Source organism: Platichthys flesus, chromosome 18 (assembly GCF_949316205.1).
Source record: "Platichthys flesus chromosome 18, fPlaFle2.1, whole genome shotgun sequence".
Taxonomy (NCBI): domain Eukaryota; kingdom Metazoa; phylum Chordata; class Actinopteri; order Pleuronectiformes; family Pleuronectidae; genus Platichthys; species Platichthys flesus.
The window spans coordinates 14375166-14403119 of NC_084962.1; the positions used below are offsets into that span (position 1 = coordinate 14375166).

Sequence of the window (27954 nt, forward strand, 5' to 3'; positions counted from 1 at the left end):
ACAGTCTTTCCTATTACATGATATGGTAACCACTTGTGTGTGTTGTGTGTGTGTGTGTGTGTTTAAATGTAGTGGCCCATACTTCTAGCTCTTGGAGCAGTGAATCCAGGTCTGCAGTCGGACTCAGCAGTAAGCCACGAGTGTCTTGGATCCATCCTTTGACCAAACCCAGCTCCTTTTCAACATCCTCTCTTTCCCTCAGCTCCTGATGCACCTGAGCTCTGCTCGTCTTCACCCGCAGCAAAAGACTAGACAGGACAGAGTGGAAGAGAATGATAGAGGATTTTGTTTTAATCTAAGCGGGAAATGTGTCAATTAACTTGCACAAAACTCAGAGCACTCACAATGAAATGTATTAACATATACAAATACAGATACAGATTTGATGGCAATGAGCCTTAAGTCATGAGTTAAGCAGGAGCAGCTTCAGTGCTGGGTCACTCACTTGTCATACTGCCCCTGCATACTTCTGATCTCTTGTAGGCATGGTGTCTCCTCCTGTCCATTCTCTGTCTTTTTCTCCACCTCCACCTCCTGCTTATCCTCCTCCTCCTCTTCCTCTCCTCTGAGGCTGCGGGTGTGTTGCCCAAGCAGGGCCAGGATGGACTGCTCTCTCTCCACCTCCTGGTTGAAGGAGTCATGGTACTCCAGGAGGCTCTGGAGCGCCGTCCTGGTGGAAGCCTTCTCCACCGTGCTGTCCGGGACACGCGTGTGGAGGTCATTGGACACGGAGCGCACCTTCTCCATCTGTGGAGCCGGAGAAGTGAACGTACAGGGATTCAGGCTCAGTGGATGCAGCAGATTTATGGTTCATATTAAACTGATTATCTGATTAGTGGACGCTTTGCAAATGTGTTGTGAGGAAAAAAATGCATTTAACACATAAATTAGAGCTCAAGATTAGATACAATTTCATATCTTTTGTTTGTTTGCAAATTAACTCCTCAGCTTCTTAATTTGACTGAGATGACATTTTAATATCATCATGCTATTGACAGGGATCTATCCCAGAGATCTGCCTTGTTGTGTTTACAGAGACTTTGTTTCTGTGGAGAAGAATGGTCACTCATCAGCTGATCACACAGACCAGTGGTTCTATCAATGGAGGCAGGGAAACATAAATCTAACGGGATGAGATGTTTAAAGTTGGGCAGGTATTCTTAACCTCTCCTTTCATCTAGAATCCAAGAGCATAAAGTTAATCTGGCTCTCACCACACAATACTTATCGCTAATATCTGACAAAGCCCTGCCTGCATTACACACAAGAGACTCACACAGAGGAGTACAGAGACTCAAATGTAGAGGAAGACGTCACACCCAGCTGAACAAAGGCACCATAGAAAACCAGTGGACAACAGCGATGTGCCACATATGAGGAAGTGACCATTCCTTGCACAGTTTGACCTCATTTCTTTTCTAGGGAGAACTCTTTGGAACTGACGGCATTCAGACTCAAAATAGGCCAAAAGGCGGGAAAACACTTGGTATGACTCAGTGCTTTGGCAGGAGAGACTAACGGATCTGGAGCCTGGAGTTACATCACGGCAAACCAACTGGTATTCAGCTGTTTGACCTAAATCTGCAGAGGCACAGTTTGGTACGTGTGTGCGTTTATTAGCTATATAATACAGGTGACTGCTGGCTGTTCTATGGAGTGACACTGGACATGCTGTACAAGCTGTAGTTGTATGCAATACATGAACTATATATGAACTGAAGTACTTTAACCACACATATAAAGTAAACTATGCACGATTGTATTCACACACACACACACACACACACACACACACACACACACACACACACACACACACACACACACACACACACACAAACACACACACACACACACACACACACACATCACAGTGGTTTTCCTTTCTCACCTTCTCTGTGAAGTTCCTCCACTCCCTGGCGGTGTCCTCCAGCGCCCTCTCCTGGGCCTGGGCCACACTGCGCAGCCTGCTCCACCGTTGCAATAGCGATGACACCGAGTGGCTGGTGACACTTCTGCTGGACTCTGAAACAATCGTCTCTAACTCTGCGGCATTCTCCTTCAAAGCACTTAGAGGCACCTCCAGCCGGTCTATATGATCCGCAAGAGACTACAGTGCAAAGGTGACGAAAAAAGACACATGTGATGAGTTATTAAGGATTTGAAACATGGGTAACTATAACTCTCTGCTAAGCTTTCAACGTTTCAAATACAAGCAATGAAACAAGGCATAATGCATAAACACTCAACTGATGAAATATTAATGTGCATCTGCTGCCATGACAAGATTTAATGCTGGAATTTAAAATCGCAGCCACGAGGGACACGGCACGTTCAAGTCAGACTGTTGCTGTGAATATGTAAAAGCTCTTTACTGCAGTGTTTCTTCTTTCTGAGTTTTCGGTACGACAGGGACCCACCTTGTATCTCCCACACTTGTCCTCCGCCTGCTGGCTGCTGGTAGCTTTGGCTGTGGTGAACAAGGCCATCTTGCTCTCTGCATCATTCATCTGTGTGACCAGAGACTCCCGCTCATGTTGGAAGGAGCTCCTTAGAACGGCACACCTAGGAGAGTTATACAGATTACAAACCACAACTCCGAAAAATGACATAAAAGTATATAACATAGAATATAAGTAGAAAGTACAAATGTTGCATAAATCCAAATGTAGATGTAGAAGATTAACTTCCAATGAACACTTTCATTATTTGGCTCAACATGCCAAAAACAGAAATGAATGATAGAAGACCGATAACACACACCTCTGCAACACTTCTCTATAAGCTTCCAGTTGATGTTTGACTTCGGTGTTTTTCAGCTGCATCTTTTCTGCATCTTTTTCTCCACTCCACACTCCTGGCTCCATTAAATCCACCAGCTGGGGATCCAGAGTCCTCAGCTCCTCTAAAGCGACGTTGAAACTCTTTTCCTCGGCTAAGATCTCTTCCAGGTCCTGCATGCAATCTGTCTGGTTCTCCAGCTCCGGCCCTGAGCTGGCCCTCAAGAGCAAAGCTGCAGCAGAGTCCAGCCATTTCTGCATGGTCTTCAGAGATAAGTGGTGCCTCTGGACCAGGGAAACAGCTTGATCCGCAGCCAGCTGGAATAGGCAGAAGGTGCTTTGATTAACTACAGTTTTCGCAACTTTCTGCAAGAGTTTGTTTACACAGACGGTAACAGTACAATGCAGTCTTAAATAAATAAATCCCCTCAGAATAATAAATCTATGTCTGCGGATGTGTAACAAGTTCCCACTCCAGAGCTTCACTTCAACTTTTAGTTTCAACTGCAGTAATGTGTTAAATATGTTGGAAATGTAATTTTAGAATTCAAGATTTTATTCTGCGTCCTCTCAAAATTGTCTCTGAATAAAATGAGGTTAGAAAAGGCTCTGTTATGTCATTATAACTTTGGTCGACATCATTGATTAGATATGGTTTTTAAACCAATCAAATCCCCACAACAGTTAGAAAGTGATTATAACTTATTCAGTTCACTTACCCCAGGCCTAATAATATTAATAGTGTGGGCAATAGGGAAATGGAGATTAATAGTTATGAAGGATAAATGAGATTCCTGTTAAGTTAAGAGTGAATGAGTTCTACCATAAGAAAACTAAAAGGATAGAAAATGTCCCCATGTTTGTTATTTCTGAACAACATGCACACCAACCTGTTTCTTTGTAACTTCTTCCTGAACTCCAGCTCCCAGCTCTGCCACCTCCTGCAGTTTCTTTTCCACGTGGGCTGGCACTGTTTCTTTTCTACTACAGTACCTCTGCTTTTCTCTGCTCCCCAAGGCATCCATCATCCTCAATCTACTTCCCGCTTCCTCCTCTATGATTTTCAGTGTGCGCACTTCCTCCTGCACCCTCTCCACTTTGACCTCTGACAAGGTCAATGGCTCCTCCAATTTCTCCTTGATAGTCTTCAGCCACTGCAGCGTTTTCTCCGTCTCTCTCGTGAAATCGTCCTTCTTCATGACTTTGGTTTCACTTTCGCAGACGAAACATTTCAGCTCGGTCCGTAACGACCGCAGTGATTCACGCTGCGATGTCGCTTCTTGAAAGGCAGTGGGTTCAAACTTCAGTCCAAGGCCTTCAGTTTGATGGTTACATTCTTCAGTCTGAAAGATCACAGCGTCCAGTGTTTCTAGCAGCGAATAGAGACTTGTGATTTTATCTATGGCACCTACGTCTTTGTCTGACTTCAGTCTGACCAGTTTCTCTTTAACCGACTTCAACTCTGAGTCCGTATCGGTAAATACTCTGTTGTGTTCGACTCGAACTCTTAAGCAGTTCTGTAAGTGTTGAATTTTCTGATCGTTCCTCGTCTTCAGTGTTTCGTGGAGACAGATCAGCTGCTGGGTCTCTTCGGCTCTGTAACGCTGACCTCTGCACAGGAATCCCACATTTTTCCCATGAAGTTCTCTCACAGCGGGACTAATGTGGAATAAACTCTCATTAATATTCTTGTGTTCATTGATTAGACAAACAACCTCCTCCTCGCCAACACTGATAGTCTGATTCTCCAGATTGTCAAACTGCTCCTGTAGCTCCTCCAGTGCATTACGTGTGATATCAAAGAAAGTGCTGAACTCTTTTCTCTCCAGGACTATTTGTTGGACTCTGTCTTTCTTCTCTTTGGCTAGAGCTAGGATGGCGTTGTACTGCTGAGGCAGGGCATTGAGCCTCTCATCTAGGTAGCAATGGTCAATCTCATTTAGAGTACGAAGGATCTCCTGGCCTATTCTTTGGACGATAAGCAGGAGGTTCTCATATTCTGAAGCTTGTTCAAGGACATTTTGAAAGTTAGACAGTTGGGTTTGTAATTCAGAGTTTTCATCAATGTTGCTTAGATTGATTTCCGGGAAGGTGATGGCCTCTGCTTGTCTCAACCAGTGGCAAGTCTTGTCCAGGTCAACCTGAAAGTACTTCCGAGAGGTTAAGGCTTTTTCTAGGTCCGTGAGACGTTGAGTGGTCCTCTCGAGGGCCGTTTCAAAGACCGACTGTAGTTCATCAAGTCTTGCCAGGGTTTCTGTTCTTTCTTTATCGGTGGCGTGTCTCTCCAGCTCTCGCCCTTGTACCCAGAGAGATGTCAGCTCCCTCTGGTAAGCTCGTAAACCGCTCTGGACGCTCCGGCATGCAGCGACCTGTTTGGCCAGGTCCTCTGGGAGAAGTGCTATGTGGTCATCGATCAAAGCCTTCCTCTCCTGTTGCTGTACCCAGGTCAGTGCTCTCCCCAATCCTTGTAGGAACTGTGTCCTCTCTGTGAAGGCCTACAGAGAAAGAATCAAACACTGCAAATTAATTACAAAGTTTCAACAGCTAGAAAAAGAATGAACATATTTTTCCTTCAACACAAAGTCCCCATACGTGAGACAAGTTAGATCCTTCAGGGCATAATTAAAATGTTAACTTGCATCTCATACAAAAATCCAGATGTTTACCTTACTGAGGTACTTCCTCCTTTGGGCCACCCGAGCCCCCAGAGTCTCCACCTCAGTCTGGGCTTGTTCAACAAGCCCTTGAAGGCCTCTCTTCTCACTCAGCCCCAGCCTGGACGTCACAGCTTGGGCTTCCCTCACTGCCTGACCCAGCAGCTGCTGACGGGCCTCAAGTTCCACGCATACACTCAAGTGGTCAAACAGAAAACTCTGGGCCAGGTCGGGGGGTGGGCTGGTTTTCAACGCAGATGTAAGCGCAGGCCGCTGCTCCTCAACCCACTCCCGGGCATCCCTCAGCTGGGTTTCCACCCGAGCCAGATCCTCCAGTGTTTGTGCAGAATCCTGGATCTTCTGCTGAATCAGGGATTCGAGCTGGGCCCAGCGCTGCTCCAGGTGACCCACCTGGTGAGAGGCAGAACAGACTGTATGTTACTATGAGTTCCCATTTAAGAACCAGATGAAAATCTAAGGAATGGAGCTCCACCTGTTGCTTGACCAGCTCTTTGTCTAGCAGGCTAAGTCGAGGCAGAATAGCTTGTCTCTGGTCTCTGACATCTTCTAGAGTTGCTCTCTGCTCCCCAAGGTCACTGGACAACTTCTTGAGAGCCTCTAGATGCTCACTCGTACTTTCTGTGTCAGCCCTTTGTACATACAGACAGGGATTGGTGGACATCTGGTTAATTTGGTCCTACTATATAAATTAAGCATACATTTTGAAATGGCTCAAAAAGTAGACTTTGATACCTGGCGAGGTAGTCCCATTCCCTGGACACTTGGTGGAAGAGTTCCTCCACAGCTACTACGCTCTCCTGGTACTCCCCGCTTCGCTGCATGTCCTCCCCCCGCTGAGCCTCCAGCTCCTCAGCCCGCTGGCCTAGGTCCATCCAGCTTCTCCTAAGTCTCCTTATCTCCTCCAGGGCAGGAGAGACCTGTCCATCTGTCAGCCTACCAATGGCTTCATTCAAATGGGTTACCTCAGACTGTCTCTCCTTGATCTGCTGCAGGAACTCCTGCAGGAAAGATAACAGGTGCTGAAGTCTATAACATCGACAATGAAGTAACTTTTAACATCACCATTCAAACCAAACACACCTGTGCTTTGTCCAACTGGTTTTGGGCAATCTTGGGTTCCAGCTCTGCGGGTCTCCTGATGAGGGTCTGAAGTTGCTGCTCTGTCTCTCTCAGCTGGATCTCCAGATCGGCCTTCTGCTCCTCAATGTCCCTCCAGCTGTCGGCTACCTCCTCAAAAAGCAGCATACGATCCTCATTCTATACACAAAGATCAACAGAATCATGTCATACAAAGCATATATTTTTTAAAAGCTCTAATAATGCTTCTGCGCCTGTGTTTGCAGCTGTAGTGGTCAGTCTATTGTTTAATGACTTTAACTGACCTGCAGTTTGACCTCCTGGATGGAGCCTGCAGTTTTCCTGACCCTTGGCTCTGACAGGTCACAGGTTGAGCACAGGAGTTGGAGGTAAGTGTTGGCCTGCTCCCCGAGAGCTCGCTCGTGTTTCACCTGCCAAAAAAAGGGTTTATTAATCTCAGGAGGTAATAACACATATAAAGAAAATCAAGTTATGACATAAATACCAAACTCTTCTTTAGGACTGTGTAGGGGTTTACTGACCTGCTGTAGCGCCTCCTCCAGGCTGAGAGAAGTATGTGCAGGAGGTTCTGGTTTATCTGAAACAGATGTGATCCACGTCTGGCACTGCTGCAACGTGTCCTGGAGACTCACGTGTCTCTGTAACTCATGGTCCAGACTCTGATAAACCTGTTGAGACATGGACAAATATAAATGGACAGACTTATTTAATTGTGGATTAAATAACGTGATCTTAATACGAAGATTGAAGTGAGGGAAAATTATATCTAACAGCAGAATAACTACAGTCAGTGTAAGAAACAGTAAATAATACAATAGGTAAAGAGCACGGTTCTACACTGTCTAGCTTTGACGTCAGGGTTGCATTGAACAAAAAGGCTGCATTATATTAAACAGGTGTTGAATGTGGAGATGTCCGTGCCCTCCAGGGGAGAGCAAACAGCAAGGTCTGATTGACAGTGTTAATATGAGAGCCCCAATGAGGGTAGAAGGGGGGGGGGGGGGGGGGGATCCATTGGCAAACCGCCCAGTGTATTTGGCAAAAGCCAGAAGGTTGGCATGGTGGCAAGTGGCAGGCAGGATATTAGAGCTGTGTTGTGCTGGGACACAGTTGGCAGTCGTCGCAACACTGGAGGCGCAGTTGTGGAGAAGCCAGCAGTGTAGTTTGTAAAGTGTGGCTGGATCACACAATGCCAGATTGGATGTGTGAGTGGTGGTGGTGGTGGTGGTGTTTGTGGTGGTGTCTTGGGAGGCGAGCAATGATGACAGAGTGGCGGTTGCCAAAATGGCAGAGCGGGTCTGGATTAGCGGGCTCGCCAGATCCACTGAATAGTGGCGTGTGACCATTTTTGGCTCGGGCATGAAAAAGTAAAGTTGACAGGGGGATATGCGGAGATTAATATGGGGAGATTGAGCTAGTGATTTTGGTTGGTGGGGTCCTTCTGTGTTAAGGCTGCTGTTGAGCTCCACTTTGGCAACCATAATTGGTTGTGCCCTCTACACTGGCTGTCTTGAGAGACAGGTTTAAGTGTTGGAACGGGTTCGAATTAAGTGGATGCCTCGGCTGTTGGAATATTAACAGCTGTGATTTGTAAAGCATGTGTGTGTCTGTGCATGTACCCGTAGACACATACACACCCATAGAGGCATGCATGTGTATCCAATGTACCAGAATGCCATATGTCATACACTGTAAATGTGTAAGTACCATTTCACTACTTCAAACATGTCTGAGTTCATGTCTTTCTCAGATTCCCATCACTCCCTCCCTCCTCCTGCTCCTTCTTCTTCTTGGCATTCCCTCCCTCAATCCCTCCCTCCCTCTTTTCTTCTCCTCCTTCTCACTCACTCGCTGCGCTGTGCTACAGATGGCAGAGTAGCTGTCTCTGGTGCCTTGCTGGTGAGCCTGGACCTGCTGTCTCAGCCGGCTCTGCACACGGTCACTGCAGCCTTTTACCAGGTGGTCCCCGCGCTCCTTCAGGCCTGCCAGGCGATCCTCAAAGCCCGCGATTTCCTCCATGATGGCCTGTGGAGCACAAAGTAAGTGGGATCACGTTGGAGAGAGTCTCCGTGGTCGATAGAATAAAATCTGCATATAGATATATTTCAGAATGAGTCTGATCCATCTGTTAAGATTGAACAGACCCACACTACACAGTGAGGTCACTGGTGGTATCACACAGGCCTGAATGAATGAACCTAAACACAAATAAAGTTATCAGAGGAGAGTTGCTTTGTGAATTAGCTCTTTAATGCTTAAATGTCATTAAAAACAGAAGTTAATAAGAGACAATATTTTATACACAAACAAGCTTGTAGTGTTTTTTCAAGATATTGTTAATTCATAATTAAATGGCTATATTTTTATTTTAACCACATGACATCAGATCAGAAAAAAATGAAATACAAGTTCTCAACTGAAACTGAACTTAAAAACAACATTTCATAATCCATTAAAACATTAAATATCTCACAACCCTCAGAGTTCACGGGGGAATTAATTGATATAATTGAACCTATCACTGTAATCAACAGGTACTGTGTGGGTTGCTTTTGTCTGAGAGTCTGACAACATGATACTTCCTTGACAATAAATGTAAGCAAGCACTTATGCTCTCTGTTCAAGGCTCATTAATCGACGTGCATCCTATGTACTAACACCGTGTCGTGTGATTGGTCACCTTGTGTCTGGCCAGCTGTTGAGTGGCTGCCTCCAAGTTGCCCCCGACACTGGGATCAGGAGTCACCATCCTGCTGGACATCTGCAGCAGCCAGCGCTCCACCTCCTGCAGTTCGTTGTGGTAGGCTTCCTGTTCCTTCACCTGGCCGTCCAGATTCTCCACATGTGCCTGCATCAAGGGAGTACACGCAAAACATATACTGATGATCTTCAGCCGATGCACAGAGTTACATATCTGCAGAACATCTGTGAATAAAGGACAGCTAAGATTCCTACTTTAAAAGATGATTCAGTCTCTTTACATTATAACTCCTGTCACCTCAGCACAGTTCCTCACCGTGGCTCTTCTGCAGAGCTCAGTGTAGTCTCTTTGCAGTTTGTTCATTTTGTCTCTGATGGAGGGGTAGTGGACCGAAGCCAGCAGAGCGTCTCCCTTCTCCGCCACTGACCTGACGGATCCATCGTGGGACTGAACCATCTGCAGCAGAGCCTGTGGACACAAACTTACAACGTGAACCTTTTGTATCTAGTATAGAGTAATGACCAACATTATGCGTAGTTACTGTTGCATTAGATGACTGCTCGGTACTGAAGGATAATAAATGTTCTAACATATTTAAAAGCGCACAACGGGCATTTATGAATATAAAAAGCAAAGGTATTCTCCAGGAAAGAGCAGTTATGTAAAATATATTCAAAGGTTATTGTTAAAGGGCTGAAATATACAAGGACACTCATGTGGTCTAATAAGCTAATAATATTCAGTAAGGTCCTGCTGCAAAAATAACTGGATGTGCTGTTAATGCAATATTCTTCAGGCCTTTAAACTCATGATAGAAAAAAATCTGAAATCAAATAGCTTTACTTTATATTTAGCCAGCTGCGCTCTCCGCTGGTACAGTTCAGCCTTGGGCTCCACCGGGGTTTTGAGCACAGCTCGCGTCTCCACCAGCCACTGAGCCTGTCCCTTGTACCGGTCCTGGAACTCCTTAGCGAGGAGTAAGGCCCGATCTAGAAAGCTGTGCTCCTGCCTCAGCCCGCCTGCGAGCTCCTCCAGCTGGGCAAGACGACCCTCCACCTCCCCTCCCAAACTCTCAGCTCCCGCCTCGTCCAGGAAGCCGGCTGCCTGTTCCGCCCGCTCCCTCAGGGACTTCAGGAAGCTGTGGCCATGCTGGAGCTCTGACTGAAGAGCCTGGGTGAGAGAGAGAGAGAGAGAGCAGAAATACAGCTCAGCATGGGTGCTGCTACAGAGTTAGCACCATTTCTTTACACTAACTTACCCTAAGCCATGGTATTTTGTGCTGAATTAAATCAAAACGGACTCCTCTGTACAGATTTACCAAACGTGAGGTGAGAGAATCCTACTTTCTCAGCCGCCAGGACTTTGAGATTAACATTCAAACACAGTATCTCTAAATTCTTTGTCCTTCACCTTCAGCGCTGCCCCAGTCACTCAGACTGGCCTGGCAGTGGAAGACTTTGAACCCATCAGGTAGGCTGACACCTGCACGCTGAGGTGCGGAGAAGACTGGGAGGTCATGGTGTGGAGAAACCACAGTGAATAATATGAAAGGAGGACCCAATTATAAGGACCCTTAACAGGCATCGGTAGCTGCAGGGGTTTCCAGGGCAACCAATACACACCCTACACACACACACACACAAGACATCCACTCGATGGGACGCCATCTAGCTTTCATCATTGTCTATTATTGCTTCGGCCGAGAGGAGCTCCACATTTCAACAACCCTAGACCCCCAGCTACTTCTGCTGATAATAGAATATAACAAGAGCTGTGCATGTTTGCACACATCCGTGTTTGCTGCTTAATAAGAAGCTCCGGGCGGCCTCATCATTCCACTCACAGAACCTAATGATCCAGGACTGTTTTAAGAACCACTCAAACCTCTGATAGATATTTGTATGGTTCCATTCAGCAAAATAATCAAAATAATAATTACAAATATTAAATCCTGACTCATTACTTTCTCTGGTTGTCTTACAGCGTATCGTTGGATGAAATGAGTAATTAATGGAAGGATGGACACCCGCTCATGTCCCTTCTATACTGGCTGCCAATACTACAATGCAGCAGTCATCACTACAATCAGTGCAGTGTAGTGATCATTATATGCAAGGTCCTGGAGACAGTGAGCCCTTTATCCTATTAACTTGTACCGTGTCAACCCCCCATTATTCACGTCAAGTGTCTTGTGCGCCGGCTGTAAATGATGAGCGCTCGCGATTCTCTGTTTCTTATTCTGCATCGGTTCTCAGGCGCCATTATCTACTGTGATACATCTACTGTGGAAACTGACAACCGCGCTCATCGTTATCATTATCTCCTAACAGAGGTGGGGCATCGCTAAGGTGACCCCGGGAGCAGTTTATTAACACTGCTGCCACTGTTACTCTGAGTGTATGGACTGCAGCAAACAAGGCAACATACAGTAAAGCTTGATTCTTTCCTGCACAAAATGATGAAGAGCAATGGCTGCTATTGGTAATATGAAAAACATGTATTATTTCTATTAAACAAATAAAAAATCTGTACATGGAGCATTTTACCTTTGTGTCCCTCTGCACTTGAGAATAAATTTGGGTAGAAATGCCCTTGAACATTTATTAAATTAAAATTTGAATGGGGGAAAGGAAGGGGGTGCTTAATTAGAAGGAGGAGAAAGCCTTCATTTTATTTATTTTTCCATTTTGCCCTGTTGACATTTTTTTTTTACAGGAGTCAGTGATTGGAAGATGCTGTTTCGAGCCCTCAGGGTGAAAGAAACCAGTTTATAAATTAAAAAATAAATGAACTAATATACCTAAATAAAGAAATATGATGGGATACATATCTTAAGGCGCTGTATTATCACATTACTTTAAGTTTCCAGTATGTTATTGAAGCATATTTCCGGCTGATTTGGCCCACCGGTGCTGTCTGACTGTTCAAACTCAATATCACATGAGGTGCAAACCCAGTTAATGGCCCTTGACACAGCTATTGACAACTAGTCTTTGTGTCAATGTGTAATCATACCAGCTCTCACTTCAGGAAAATGATTATTTGTCTGTATCTGCAGAGCTGGAAGGACACATGTGGTGACAGCATATCTTCAGTTCCTACGCAGAGAACGAGTATCGATCCCAGACTGGGATTACTGCAAAGCCCCCGCGCCAGATGATGTGTTGTAAATGTGTATGTGAGTGTGTCCGCGAATGCGTTTCTGGAAATACATGTGTGAGGAAGACAAAGAGGTGTGAGATGCAATGAAGTGAAAACAATCTTGTGAAATCACAGCCGGTTCATGAGTTTGAGAGTTCGCTGCAGCTTGTTAGTTATTACTTTCGATGGGTTTTGTGGTATGTTGGAGGGGAGCAGTGTGTGTGTGTGTGTGTGAGAGTTGTGAAGCGGTAAGGGAACTGCATCAATTACAGTGTCTGTGCCAGCAGGCTCCCGACACCGGCGCTTCTTCATCCTCTGCCTCACAGTGGGAGGTCGCTCCCTGCTACCCAATTCCTCTAAAGCGGCATACCGCTTTGTCTTCTTAAAGAGCCGATCGATACACACACACACACACACACAGACTCATCTAATCCTCCCAACACTCGATATGAACTATGCCAAATAAACAATAGTGGTGATTTTCTTTGATTTGCGGTGTGCAGTGTGTTTGTATCAGCAGGACGTCTTCCCGCTAATGCCAATTTGACAAGACGGCACAAATGGAAACTGTTATGATTATGCTATTATAGTGAGTTTCTTTGAATCTTCTCATAAATATTATCGGTAAAGAGTGTTGCTGGCCTTTCAGAGAGTTCATGCATATTTTACTGTTGAAGCACATTGTAGCTCCCCAAGAAACCTGTATAGTTGAGTCGTGGTAATAACCAATGTCTGCACTGATTTATTGCAGCCGGTTCAGGAACATGTATTAACAGGGTTTGAGCAGATTTCAAAACGTTTCATTCATGACTTTTTTAAACCATATTGAATGAAATTTAAGACCTATGTCAAGAGCGACAGATATGAAGGAATAACAGAATCTCAGATAGTCTCCCAAAAATGTCTGATAAAAAAAGATGGAATTAGCCTTAAATGAAAGAAATATTTTTTGGATATTTAAGACCTGAATTCCAGACTTTTTTAGAAACCCCCTGCAACTTGTATCCAAATGCCTGACTGATAAATGTAGGTTTAACACTGCTATTGTGAAATTTAAAGTTATTTAACCCAAAAGACCATACCTTATATATTAAGGCTAATATATCCATACCTCTAGTTTCTTCAGCTTCTTCTCCATGGCGACCCGGTCCAGAGGTTCAGAAGCATCAGTCAACAGCGTGAAGCCTTTCTGGGTCGAGTTGAGCCAGTCGGTGAACGACATGCAAAGATTTTCTGCCTCTTCAATACTCCTCAGCTCCTCCTGCAGCTGCTTGATGGTGTCCTGGGAAATTATCGGGTAAAAAGTAAAAGGAGAAATTCGGCAAATGGAGGATTTTCCAGGATGAAAATTATATATATGTACAGTTATGTGCATGAGGCCTCACTGGCAGTAGACTTGACCACGTGGCTGATTAACTGTAGCTATAATATATTCAATATATTGTTCATATTTCACAATAAGAACATAGATGTGAATAACCTCACAACATCAAACTGCCTTCTTTTTGTTTCTGTGGCTACGTCCGGGGAATATTCAGGAATCTTCCTTTCAAGGTGCGAGTTCTGCCCCAGCAGTTCTAACACCGGCCACCGGGGACCAAAACCTCTCTGATCAGCCATCAAAACAGAAAAGATCCGTTTTCTCCCCTCTGCTCTTTCACTGGCTCAAAGTCAATAGCTGTATCACAAGGTGGAGAGGGGCTTTATGTTTTTGACACATTATTCACTTGACTTAGATTTTGAGTCAATAACACCGCGAGGATGAGGAGGGGTTTCTTGCAGGTTTGACACATTATTCTCTCCACCCGCAAATCCTGTGGTGAGAACCTCCAATTAGCTGATAGTGCTGAGTGCACACCTTCTCTGACTAGACGGTGGTAATAGCTTCCCAACTCAAGCCCATATGGCCCCCACTTCACACAGTGTAATTACAGGCATCCATGGCTGGAGAGGGATGATGTGTGCACGCATGTGTGTTGGCACGATGGTAAGTATATGCACGGCAGGTTTGAGAGGGGACGGAAGGGGTTGGTGTAACACAGATAGAGAAACAAAGTGGGAGGGGTGGGGAGACACACACGCACATGCACAGACGCACACACACACACTCTCTCAGATGTGATACTAAAAAGTGTAAAAATCAATGTAGTGGAGGCAAAGCTTTTCCGCTCCTGGCACCGGGTGTGAGATTGCCTTCTGTAGTCTTTAATTACAGCCTTAGCCCCAGACCAGGGCAGCCCCATTGATTTTACTTTAGTCTCTCTCAGAGGAGCAGACAAATAGAGAGGCTAGATCCAAGTACACACAACAACACAGAGTGGGCTCTCAGGCAAAACTCTGAAACGCTCAACTTCAATGGGGCGTTACAGAAAACAAAGTCCTAACTCTCAGGAGAACACTCCACGGTGAGAGAGGATAATCGTGTGTGAAAAGCTCACCGAAGGCGCCACTGCCGATACACAGGAAGTTCACGTTTTCTGTGTCCACGATTAAAACTGCACAACACAAGAGTGATTCAGTCTTCATAAATGAATTTCACCCCTCAGATATTTTATCTGTAAAGTTATAAGTTAAAATGTTTTAAGTGGCATGGGTAAAACACTTAATTGTGTTCAGCCCTCCTGCTAGTTTTCAAATATACAAAGGTTGTTAATGTACCTGAACTAAACCCTGCAGAAGCCCTGTTATATTTTGCTATTCTGAAAGCACTGATGACAGGTCGGGGCTTGTCCAGGAAAATAATCTGGTAGACAGGAAATTCAGTATTGCGCTTATCCATCAGCAGCTTGTAAAATCACTCTTCCTGAACACCGCTCTTTAACCCTAAAATAATAATGGAAATAGAACTGTTAAGCGATTATAGTACAGAGGGTATCATAACAGCTGATGATGTGGGTAACAGTGTCCTCTATGGAATCAGAATTTTGGGAATATCACAAAATATTAATACAACTGTAGTTTTACTTCTATGATTTGTAATATTGAGAGAAGAATTGGATTCAAACTTCCATCAACAGGTATCACACATCTGGCCTGATGAAACCCAACCATTGCCACAGTAATTATACAGATATGACCTTATCACCTTTGGAACAAGTGTCTCACCTGTATGTTGAGCAGCAGCGAGTGGTAGCGGGCGGTGAGCTGAGTGGCAGTGACGCTAACACGACTACTGATGTAGGTTTCATCCAGAACCTGCTGGGCCAGAGAGGAGAGGCTGTCGACTTCTCCCTGCCGCGCGAGCACTGCCTCGAGACACCCCTGTTCACATGGGACACAGAGGTGTGAATGAGTTATCAGGTTTTGGTTAAAGCCAAAGAAGCCTGAATGTGTCTGTGTGTGTGTGTGTGTGTGTGTGTGTGTGTGTGTGTGTGTCTCCAAATATAGGGAAGGAAAACAGTGAGACTGTCTGACTTCCTGACACTGGCTGGAAGTGAGCTCTAAAGGAGGGTGAACCCAGTGGGTATTTACTCTGTCCACCGCTGTTTTCCCTCAAACACATGCTGTGGTTAGGAAAGTGATGTATTGTGGTGCAAGGCCTCAGGACACTTCTTAACTTAAATTTTTGCAAGACAAAATCTATTGTTAGTCTAGTGTTGTATTAGCAGAGGTTTTGTGATTAAATAAAATCCCTGGCATTAGGTTAGTTCTTTCCTGCAATTATTCTATGCATATTTAACCACCTGTGTAGCCTATAACATATCTTTCCATAATTATTTTTTATCTTATTCTTGTATTGCTAAATGATGCATCATCTGTGGGTGTTTTTTAAATCATGCTTATTATTATTATGCACTGTTATTACAATACAGTTGCACAAAACATTACAGGAACATATATTTATCTGGACTTTTCAAGTAAATCCATACTCAAATGTGAGTATGTCCACACTGACATATATGGCAACATATAGTTCACTTTAAGTACATGCATCATGCATCCAAAATGTCAAAGTATACTGTGTACTACATGTGAGTACAGTAAGTATCCACTTTGAGACGCTGCACCAGTCTGTCACTCACCTGGAGTTTCTTCAGCTGAGTCTCTTTTTTGGCTCGGTCCGACCTCCGATGACGTCTGAGGTTCGCCACCTTCTCCAGCTCCTCCAGCCACTGGGCCAGGCTCAGGAACCGTTGGCCCATCTGCCTCAGTCTGGTCAGCGTCGCCCTCAGCTGGGCCTGGGTCTCCTCCAGGCGACCCTGGTAGGCCCCCCACTCTCTCTGAGCAGTGTCCAGGGCTCGGTCCTCGATCTGTGGGATTCCCCAGGGGATTACCCTCTCTCTGCTGGTCAGCACGGAGGAGAGCAGAGACTGGCCGTGTGAGCAGTGATCCTGCAGGAGCTGTGAGAGGAAGAAGATAGAAGCTTTCATTTACACTTGTACAATGTTTATGGACATTACATTGCACACTACAATCCACAGTATTAGTACCTGTAGCTGTTGCAGTGTGTTCTCGATTGTATCCCCGTTTCCCTCTCGGTGGGTCAAGGAGGCCAGAGAAGCCTGCTCCTGCTCCAGCCAGTCTTCAAACACGTGTAGCTCCCTTTGATATTCCTGGTGGACCAGCACCAGACTCTTGGCCTTACCGACTGCATTCTGCAAGAGGCAGGTTGGAGACATTAGTGGAACCAGTTCAATATTACAAGTGCACATGTCATTTCTGTATATATAATTGAAAATGTAGCTATAACTGTGTTTTGGACATCATGATGTTAAAAAACAAAGTATTCAAAGGTTTGTCCTTGACTTTAAAAAACAAAACTGTACAATGGGTCACACTCTCTGGGATAATTGTGTGTGGATTTAATTGTTATCTATGGAGCGACATGGAGTGGGCGTTCAGAGAAGCATTTTCACAACAGTCATCCATTATGCAAATGCCTGCAGAGGCAAAAAAATGAAACCATATGTTGAGGGGACGTACCTTGGCCTTTTCTTTCAGAGCGTTGTATCGACACTGCAGCTGCTGCACTTCCTGCTGGGTAGTGTAGTGTTCAGCCATGTTGGACCCCTTTGTGGCAATGGTCTCCAGTGGACTGTTGTGGCTCAGTACTTCCTCATAGAGGAGCTGGAATGAATAAGAACAGGAGCGCACACTCGCTGCAGTTTATCCATTTCCACTTGGAGACTCTGGGGTATAAATGTCTGCAGCTGCATGTGTTTGAAGTAGGACTTTTGATTATAAAAGTATATAAAAATAAAAAAGAAGAAGAGATTAGAAGAGTTTAATCTTAAGGTTATTATCGGCAGGATGTGATACCTTGGTCTTTCCCAGGTTTGCGGTCTTGTCTCTCATCTCCGAGTACTGTCTGTCCGAGCAGCTCAGTGTCTCCTCCACACGATCCATCCACAACACAAACTGACCCACGTCCTCCTGATAGCTGGTCCACTGCGACAGAGCGCCCTCCAGTTGACTGTGACCACCAACATAATGACATTAACGCAGACAACAGACAGAAAAACACACACACACGTGCATTCTATACACTCCGACAGTTAAATTCAATTGAACTAACTGGAATCCATCAAGAGAAACCAGACAGCTCCCAGCCCCATTTAGCAACTGCGTGACAGATTGATCAGTTCATGATTCCAACCTTTTGCACTGAATGGAGGCGGAGAGCAGGGAATCCCACGAGTCCTTGAGGTCCTGGATCTGTTTGCGAATGACCGGGACGCCCTCGACAGAAGTGTTTCTCTGGACCGCTTCTCCCCGCGTCAGCAGCATCTTCATCTGGATCTCTCTCTCCTGGCGAGCAGAGAGTAATGCCTGCAGAGAGAGACAAAGATAACACCTGAGATCAAAAAAATGTATAATTGGGTTTTGTTTTCTAGACAGAAGATTAATCAATTGATCTTATTTCAAATATCTAAATACAATCTCCTTTTCTGCACCACCAAATTTCCCGGTTGACTGGATGCTTTTTGGTACTGTACATGTATTCGAATGTAAAATCTTTGTAGACAATGATAGTTTCCTTAAATCACTACACATGTCATTATTGCACACTGGAAAAGACATGGACAGCTTTTTGTTATTATTATTCTTTCATGGGATTCCGCACCCATGTTCTTCCCCCACCTACCTCCAGCTGTAACATCCGGTCCTCCAACACGCCCTTGTCAGTGGTGGCGGAGGTGCAGGTGCTGAGGACCCTCTGAGCTTCACACACCCAATCCTGCAGCTCTTTAAGACCCTGAGAGAAGAGGCGGTGTTCCCCTACGATTCGTTCAATCCTGGAGGCTTTGTCCTTTAGAGAAAGAGTAACACAGCCCTGTTAACACACTCTTCAAGTCATACACTTGTTATCATCTGCACTGAGTTAAATAATAAGAACACAACTGTGTGTTCCAGATCATAAAAAGAAGGCTTTCATATTGGTCTGTTTTTAAAATCAATCTTTTTTTCTCACAGGCATCTCTGGAGAATTTCCCATCCCCACAACTCTGAACACACGCACACAAGCAAGCACGAACACACAATCATCACTTGTACATCTTCCACATCTGTGTAACGGTAACGTGGAGAACGGCAGAGCCAGACTAACAATCGACGAGGGGCAATTTTAAATGATTTCATTCCTGTTTCCATGTCTGGCAGGGAAGAGGACCTAAAAATAGCTCTCCACTAGTTAGCCGGCAAAGTAAATAAATCCCATTCATCACTGCTGGGGCACTCACATTGTCCTGTGGTAAGAGGAAGGCGCTTCTCTGCCTGTGTTATGTTTAGTTCCAGGCTGTATCAAATAAATCACATTGAGTGTGACAGCTTCAGAAAGGTCAGATCCTCGAGCACTGATACATTTCAGCCGTGGCATTTTGGAAGTGCTTCTCTGCAGAAAGGTAAGCTCAACAGCCTTGACCTTTTTTTATGTTGATGAGGCCACGGCCATGAAGACATGTTGCAGGTGAAAAATAGATACTCAGGTAAATTACTCTGAATATGGAGATGTGCTCCGGAGCAGTATTTTCACCTGGGGCAAGCCGAATACTGCAGCCATGACTGATGTGCAAGTAGGGAAAAAGTGCATGACACAACAAATTACACAGAACGACAGTGAGCAGCATGAGAACAGCAGGCTGCAGAGTTTTACCACAAACAGAGAACATGAATCGAGCAAGGCACATTTCAGCTTGCCGCAGCGTTTCTGGGAAAAGAGAAACACAGATAAAAAAGGACAACAACATGAGGCACAGGGTTACGAGCTGGGGACAGGGTTACCTTGGTTAAGTTGCTGAGGGCTAGGTACTGGGCTGACAACTGGGAAACACGGTGGACGAAGCCCTTTCCAGCTGCTTGTCCCTCCCAGAGACGATGGGCGCTTTCCCTCAGCCTGCCCAGCTCTGCCTCCTGACTGGCTACCTCTTCCAGAACCCACTGGTCCAATATAAGACAGGAGGAGGAGGAGGAGGAGGAGGAGGAGGAGGCGGAGGAGGAGGAGGAGGAGATGGAAAAATGGAGATGAAGGAGCAGTAGGATGTCAGGGAGCACAGTTGGAGCGTGCAGGGTTAAAGGTGAAAGATATGGAGAGGATGGTTGTGGGATGACAAAAGAAAAGTGGTGTGGAGGGAGACAGACAGGAGGAGATGTGAGAGGCACAGAGGGGGGGGGGATACAGGGTTGGGTTAACATGAAACAAAAACAGACAGAAGAACAAGAGCACGTCAAAACACACGCATGAAGACGAGGGGAGAAGAACATTGTCAAAAAGAGCATCAGCAGTATTTCTCTTGATGTTTCTTTTTTTAAATAGAAACACGGTTCTTCAGTGAGACGGCACCGAACAGGGCGCGGAGAAGAGCCTGATAAAAATACCGCACACTGCACACAGTATCTGAAAAAGGTAAAGAGGATTTTTGCCAACACAGGCTCAGACACTGAAGCCTGCTTGTTCTGTATTGTACTTCAGGTGCTGAGGGAAAAAAAAAATGTAATTGCTTGCAGGGCCAGACAAAAGGCGACCAGGAGAAGTGCTACAGCGGGCGACAGAGTCAATACAAAAATAGCAACAATGATAAGGGCAGAGCTTTGAGATGAGCTTGATATATTTTCTGTCTCTCTTTTGTCAGGTTTATCTTTTTAACGTTCCGTGCCTCTCTTCCCTTTCTTTTTTGTCTCTGCCAGACACGGCGGAGATGCTGTTATCTCATCCTGTAAAGGCCCTTTTAGCCACGCTGCGCTTCAGCTGCGACAGAGGGAGAATTAATTAGATTTCTGGACTTTTCCTCTGACTATTGTGTCAAGACGCTGCTCTGTTTTCATCCAGCGGTGCTCAACAAATGTAATTAGGTCCTTCTCTTTTTCCCAGCCGATTTCAGATTGTACTTCAGGGATCCATATCTGACGGAGAGCTACAACTACTTAGTGTCCTCGGAAAATCGACTTAATATTCAATTTATGCCACGGTTTACTTGAGTTAAGAGAGGAAATGAGAGGAGGTCTATGATAGAGGCTGACAGGAGAACTGTGGAGGCGTGCTCTCAGTGTGACATGGTGTGATTTAAAGGACAATGGATCCTACAGGATGGAAGAAGATATCCTAATAAAGCCCAAATCATATTGCTTTGATATTGGCTTTAAAATAATGTGAAACTAACAGATGGCCTCATTATTAGCCACAGTAATTACAGGAGAAATGCGATAGAAATGTGAGGGGTACTGTGAGGAATGCAGGTTAATGCTCCTCAGAAAGAGACGAGTCAGATGCTCAAAGTACCTGGAGTTTGCTGAGCTCTTGCTTCTTGGCTGGAAGGTCGTGGAGCCGAGCGCTGCTCTCCTGAACTCTGACCTCCGTGCTGTTCAGCCAATCCTGAAGAGGTTCAGCACTGGCCTCGAACTCTGTCATCTGGGACTGCAGGTTCTGGAAATATGATATATCTCATTTCAAATATGATATATAATTAGAAAAAATGTATTTGCTTGGTAAAGAAGGGATTTTAACAGTAAAATAAAAATGATTTAATCATCACATTGTCAGATCTTAGTCGTATATCAAATCCAGATCAATTTTTCTATATGTGGACCCACTGAAATAGGGTTAGAATTAGGGTCATTAACAATGAATCAAATTAAACCAAAACACTAAAACACTTTGTGTGCGTATATAAACTGTGTAATTAAAGAGGTAGACAAACATTATCATACTGAATACAAATACTACGTCTGCATTCATTTAAAATCCACAAGAGAGTTACCTTAACCTTTATTTTACCATATAGCCCCTCTGAGATCCAAGTCTTCTTTCTCAGACCACAAAGAAATGCAACATGGAAATAGAAGTAAGTGTGAACGAACCTTAAGTGCCTCCTCCCTCATCTGCAGGTTATTCATCAGGCTCTTCCAGTCGTCCCGCGCGTTTGCCACTTTGGCCTTGAGCCCCTCCACTCTCTCTCTGGACACCACGGCCATCAACAGCTCCCCACTGGCTCCGACTGTACTCAGCCTGGCCTGGCCATGCTCCCTGTCACTCAGGAACTCCTGTGGGGATTCGCAGACAAAGACAAAAGGAGCTGAGTCTATTTAACACATGCACACACATACAGGGAGGAGGCTGGGAAAGTTAAAGGAGGTGAAAAAACAAAAGGACCCGAATGGCAACCTGAAATGTCTTTTTGTCTTCTCTTGTGATGCAGTGGCTGATGGGTAATTGAAATCCATCAGCCATAGACACAGATCATTTTTTGGTGTCGCAGATTAATTAGCAGTAATTACACTGAGTCATTACCTATTCCATATGCGTGGGCAGAAGAAGGGGCCTGACCAAGGGAGGCAATCACATGTAAGGAAAGGCAGCGAGCCTGAAATGTGTTGGTTTTTACATAGCTCGTCTACACACGCCCACAATATACACACACACACACACACACACACCAAAACCTACCCCCCCTCAGAGCTGAGTCGATGACAGTAGCGCAGCAGGGACCACTCCACCATCTGTGCAGTCAGCACATCAGTTACGCACGCTACAACTACACACACACACTTACACACACTTAGTACAGTACAGCCACACACAGGCATAGAAAGTCTCTCTTCATCCGCCTTTCTCTTCTCTTTCTCTACTACGTCCATTCAACGTCTTTCTCACACTCACCGGCGTTCTGCGTCTGCCATGTGTAACTGTATACCACCAATTAACTGTGACACAATGGATGCCCCCGCCCCTCCCACTCCAGCCCTCCTGGAGGTCAGCCATGTGGAAACATTGTTCTACATTCCTCACCAAGTCAATAATAAATAAAACATGACCGCCTCCGTGTTTCCCTTTCCTCTGCTGCCATACACTCCACGACTTTCTCTCTCATTCTCAAAAATGGAGCAGAAACTTCTGGAGAAACAACAAGAAAACTCCTGTATAGTATCAGAAAATGATATCTTCCAATAAACCAGTGTTATTTCATCATTGTCAACTGAATGTTTTGCCGACAACATGTCATCACTGAACCAAAATCTAAAATCTGTTGGAAAAATCAACTTCAAGTGTAGATTCACGTCTTAGAGTAAGACCCAGCTCACTGCGGGGGAACCATAATTCCTCGGTGGTAACGTGGTGGTCGTCGTGGTCAGGTGTCTGAGAGGTAATTAAGTGTCTGGTGCACGGATGTGGGGACGTCCACCTTAACTGACAAGCACCTGACTCTAAGCCAGGGTCCTGGGGAGCTCTAAAGAGGCTGCCAGGCTGTCACACCTGCCAGATTCCCAGAAAAGACACAGAGCGTCCTCAGAAAGAGAGACACACAAGATATGTTTGAAGAGAATGGCAGAGAGACCCCGCTGTGGACCTCTCTCTTCTGCCTCTTGGAAATGTGCCCACTCCCATCTTATCCAGCCCACGGCAGGTCCCGCCTCTACTACAAGCCCAGCAGAGGACACGCGACAGAGTGCCTGTCAATACTGACATCCCCCTTGAGCAATATTCCATTTAAAGAGGTTACATTTGTTTCCCTTTTAGCAGAATCTTTTTTTGGAAACAAAGTTTGTCTAGCTAGCTTGACTAATGCACGCATGAAATACTAAAACAATGCTTTGGTTTAAAATTAGCGACGGTGGATTTAGCATGGACCTAAACGTGGGAGGATTTAAAGCTTCTCAAGGAGCAGTTGAGGTCCTGAGGCAGAAGAAGACTAAAAGAATTTCAGGACAAACATTCGCTGATTTCTCTCAACAGGCTAAAAGCTCTTGGTTACGTAAGTGAGTAAACTACACTCCCTCAACGTCACTGTCAACAGCTACTTACTCTCAAACCTGGATAATAGTCAGTGGTTAAAAGACTACATGGCCCAGCTGAGATTATGAATGAGTATTATGTGGAAACCACTTCAGAGGAAATCAAGCAAGATATTACAAATTTAATAATTTCCTATTAATATTCAGCAACATTTCAGTGATCATATATTCTACTACTTTCTATTCCAAATTAATATAACAAACATTAGATTTAACACACAGCAGGCGTTGTCCTTCATATTTCCAGCAGGAATAAATTGAAATGAAATGCAGTCGTAGCTGAATGCATGGATTTAAGTGTGACTTCATAGTGACATCCACAACATCAGGTACACAAACATCCTTGTAAAGACTGCACACGACTGCAACACTTACTATCACCAATGTTTTCAAGACATATACAGAAGAATTGCACAGGGGTCCACTGTCAATATAAATCTGTTACCTGGATCCTCTGCAGAGCAACAGAGGCCTCAGTGACACTCTGTGGCACATCAAAGCATTTGGCGGTGCTGATTTTTGCGTTGACCAACCACTGCTGGAAATCCCTGAGGGCCGTGCGGAACCGCTGCTCCAACAAGCGCTCCTTGTTCTGGCATTCTCTGGAGGCTCGCAGACTGAGGCTGGGGGAGACGAGAAAAGGGAGAGCCAGGTTTAACATGTTGTTCACGCATTCGATTCCACCTCAAGGGACGAACAAAGAAAGAAACGGGTTACAACCAGGGCGAGGGGCTTGCCGTCCACTGCGCACGTGGTCAACAAAACAAAGAGCGCACGAGAGCAGATGCTCGGATACGTGTTTGCTGTCCACGCGTTGTGGTGGAGGAGATGAGCAGCAGTGAGAATGGTGGAGAGATGGCAAAGTGGGTGAAGTGGAAGGAATGAGTGTCGGGGGCAAAGAGGCAGGGCAGGGGGGATGGTGTTGTGGGGTACAGTGTGAGGGGGGCGGGCGGGGTTGAGAGGCAACATATGAGAGGGGCGAGAGTTCGCGGGGGTGACAAGGTGGACGGAATGAGGGATGACAGGATGATGCTGTGAGAAAAAGGGTGCGATAGAAAGGATGTGGCAGGGATACATAATGTGAGAGGTTACAGTGGGGTTGGGGGGGGGGGACTAACATCATGCTCTATTAGTCAGTGGTGAGTATCTGACAAATACAGCAACACTGGGCGATTGGACAATACCAGGACCTCCATTTAATAACAGAACATCACTCTCTCTATTCACCTCTCTACATAGAGGCCATTTGAACAAGGGATTGCACGTTGGTTAACAATTGCTGTCTGTAGAAGAAAAGCCTTAATTGCACACACAATGCAACTGTGCATAAAATTGAAGTCAGATACAGACAAAATCCCTGTGTCTGTTTTGGGTTTCCTAAGCAGTGGGTAGTGGATGAAGGTCAAAGGCAAAGAAGGGAGGGGGGGTTGGAAGATAAGAGAGGGAAAGGGTGACAGCAGGGAAACAAGGTGCGCAGCTGTTTAAGCAAGTTGCTGTCGAGTTGCTGTCCAATGGGAAAGAAAAAACAGGTCAATCACACACACACACAGACAGACACACACACACACACACACACAGAGCCTACTGCTGCAGCACACCTAAAAAAGCACACACTTTAATGGACACAGACATATACACGTAAACACCCTTGAGCTTTAATGATGCGATGAGGGCATGAAACGGTAACACACGGTGGGGAGAGCGTGAGTGTGGAAGAAGCACTTTTTTTCTGCTGTGACAGACAAAATCTGGCATGTGCTATGAAGGGGGGGGGGGGGGGCTGCATTTTCCTCCTCTATCTATTCCCTTTTTTCCACCCGTCTCTCTTCTCTCTGCAGTGCATCATTCAGGACAGGTGCGAGGAGAGCACGCCGGCCAACTCTAGAACAGGCTGGACAGCCATGTGGATGAGGAAGGGGGCCGTTAGCGATCAGCCAGCGAAGCCAACGAACCGCCACAGTCTCTCCAACAAGTTAACCTCACTCAGGTTCTCTGCCAAAAGACGTTAGTCACAGTGCTTCATCACACTGGTCTGTGCAATCTCCAAAAATTACAATGAGCAACATACATGCATGTGAAGTAGATCAATTGCGCTGCCGTAGTTCATACGTGTGTACGCATGTGCTGAAAGTGTGTTATTGTCGTTCTGTGATATGCAGTTGTCCTTTTGAAAAGCACTCCACAGTGTGTTCACAGATAGAGACTAAAGGAACACAGGCTCACTTGTGGCTTCAGAAGCAGGCGATTACGGCTCGGTAAAGGTATGCACCATATCAGCATGAAAACTAAACATTAACCCAACGTCTCTTCTCTCTGAATCACATTTAGCCACAAATAATTAAAGCGGAGCAGGAAACACAAACTGAAATAAACGGAGAGATGAAGGGAAGGTGGTTACATGTTGCTAAGCAACTGGTGGCTCTGGTGCTCTCTGTAACCTTTCACCTTTGTCTGCCTGACACATGTCACAAGTATGTTTGGGATGGAGACACGCACACACAATGCGTAAACAGATGTGGGCCCCAATAACATCAGCAATACCTGGACTACACACGCACACATGCGCACGCACACAAAATAGTAATGAGGCTACACTATGATGATACTATAAATCATCTCATCAGCTTTCAAATAAATCATGCAATTATGCAAAGCAGCTGTTTAAAAAAACTTTCAGGACTTTTATCAGCGACAGCTAAATGCAGAATACGAGAACAATTACCATCATGTCATCTTGATATAAACTGGCTGAAAGTCAATAAAAGACATGATCAAGTAATCTCCCAGCGTTGGCCGATTAATCTCAAATCAGATTTCAAATCCACATAATAAATACACACACACACACACACACACACACACACCACACCACACCACACCACACACTGTTCAGTTCAGCAGAGAGATTCCTCTCACCTGTTGTGCTGCTTGATAACCGCCGTGACTCGGTCCGACTGGGTTCCCAGGTCTCTGGAGTATCGCACCAGGTCGTTCAGCTGGACTTTCAACTTCTCCGCCATCGGCTCTGCGCTCTGCAAACCCTCCAGTGTATCCTGAACGACACACACACACACACACACACACACACACACACACACACACACACACACACCAGCTGGCTCAGTATACATGTACGGTATGTGTGTGTGTGTGTAAATGTGTGTCAAGAGGAGACAAACACCCATCGGATGTGAATGACACCCTCCAATCCGAGCACTCACATTCCTATTCACACCCTGGCTCTGCTCTTCTCGCTCTTCTCACATGCACACACTAACACAGGCTCAGGCACATACTCACAGGGCTGCTGGTACAACAGCATTTCTGTTCCGCTCTCTTTTGGCCGAGTGTGGCAGGAAGGAGCCCTGGATAACGTTCTCCCGCTCTTCTCAGCGAGCCTCACATTCTGCACGCACGCTGTCATGAAATCCTGTCCCATGAAATATGTACAAGCTCTCTTTCCCTCCCTCTCTCCCTCACTGACTCTCTCCCTCACTCGCTCTCTATCTCTCTCTCAGACGTAGGACCAATAAACAGCCCTCCCGCCCTCCCCATTCTCATGCACTCGTTGCTCTGCACTCCCTCTCCTCCTTCCCTCCCTCCTCCTATCACTCTACTACTTTCTCTTCCCTCCTATCGCCTCCTTCTCTCCCCTCCCTCCTCCCTCAGCTTTCGACTTATTGCCCCTCAGATGTTTTTTTTTCTCCTCCTCCTTCCTTCTCACTCTCACACGCGCTGTCCCCGTGGAATTCAGCTGTCAGCCCCCGCAGATGCAGGACCGGTTCAAACACACAGAAATGGGTGCGTAACGAAAACAAGGCTGGACACAGGAAACAGGCAGAAGGAGGAGAGAGAAGTGGAGGAGGAGCAGGAGGGGTGGGGGGGGGGGGGGGGACTCCTCCTCTGCTTCTCTGACAGGGCCAAATTGAGGGAAACCAAACGGAGGCATGGCCGAAGAAGCCTGGGGAGGAGTGTGAGGCTGACACGGCCTTGACAATAAAGAGAAATTGTGGCACTGTAAACATCCTTTGGAGTTTAGAGAAAGAGCAGCAGGGGGGGGGGGTGAGGAGCAGGGGCATCTGAGAAACAAACCCTGACACTGAGAGAGACATGGCTGCACACTTCAGACGAGAGAAAATGACAGAGGAGAATAAGGGAATGTTTGGGGAGGGCGAGATAATGAAAAATAATGGCAACAAAACAAAAGGAGGAAGGGCAGAGGGGACAGACGGGGAAGAGAGAATGAGCAGAAACTGGGAGAACCTGATGGGATTGGAGCTGTCACTCCTTCGTCATCCCAGTAAAGCTGATTTACAAACTAATCTGTTTTTAG

The 27954-nt window shown here is 45.6% G+C and overlaps 1 protein-coding gene across 1 annotated transcript in view; it reads right to left on the reverse strand.

Annotated features, from left to right (window-relative positions):
• Positions 1-27954, reverse strand: part of syne1a (spectrin repeat containing, nuclear envelope 1a) — a 106325-nt gene that overhangs the window by 38609 nt on the left and 39762 nt on the right. Inside the window, exons 55-83 of the mRNA XM_062412002.1 lie at positions 26538-26674; positions 24067-24244; positions 21690-21872; positions 21112-21255; positions 19617-19772; positions 18481-18645; positions 17992-18164; positions 17655-17808; positions 17319-17462; positions 16826-16990; positions 16418-16735; positions 15501-15656; positions 13507-13677; positions 10098-10424; positions 9570-9722; positions 9234-9401; positions 8402-8578; positions 7075-7221; positions 6838-6963; positions 6536-6712; positions 6188-6453; positions 5928-6084; positions 5447-5845; positions 3671-5275; positions 2764-3098; positions 2421-2565; positions 1892-2110; positions 446-747; positions 83-248 (exon numbers count right to left, since the gene is read on the reverse strand). Of these exons, the coding sequence (XP_062267986.1) occupies positions 83-248; positions 446-747; positions 1892-2110; positions 2421-2565; positions 2764-3098; positions 3671-5275; positions 5447-5845; positions 5928-6084; positions 6188-6453; positions 6536-6712; positions 6838-6963; positions 7075-7221; positions 8402-8578; positions 9234-9401; positions 9570-9722; positions 10098-10424; positions 13507-13677; positions 15501-15656; positions 16418-16735; positions 16826-16990; positions 17319-17462; positions 17655-17808; positions 17992-18164; positions 18481-18645; positions 19617-19772; positions 21112-21255; positions 21690-21872; positions 24067-24244; positions 26538-26674 (7113 nt within the window). The remainder of the gene's footprint in view (positions 1-82; positions 249-445; positions 748-1891; positions 2111-2420; positions 2566-2763; positions 3099-3670; positions 5276-5446; positions 5846-5927; positions 6085-6187; positions 6454-6535; positions 6713-6837; positions 6964-7074; positions 7222-8401; positions 8579-9233; positions 9402-9569; positions 9723-10097; positions 10425-13506; positions 13678-15500; positions 15657-16417; positions 16736-16825; positions 16991-17318; positions 17463-17654; positions 17809-17991; positions 18165-18480; positions 18646-19616; positions 19773-21111; positions 21256-21689; positions 21873-24066; positions 24245-26537; positions 26675-27954) is intronic.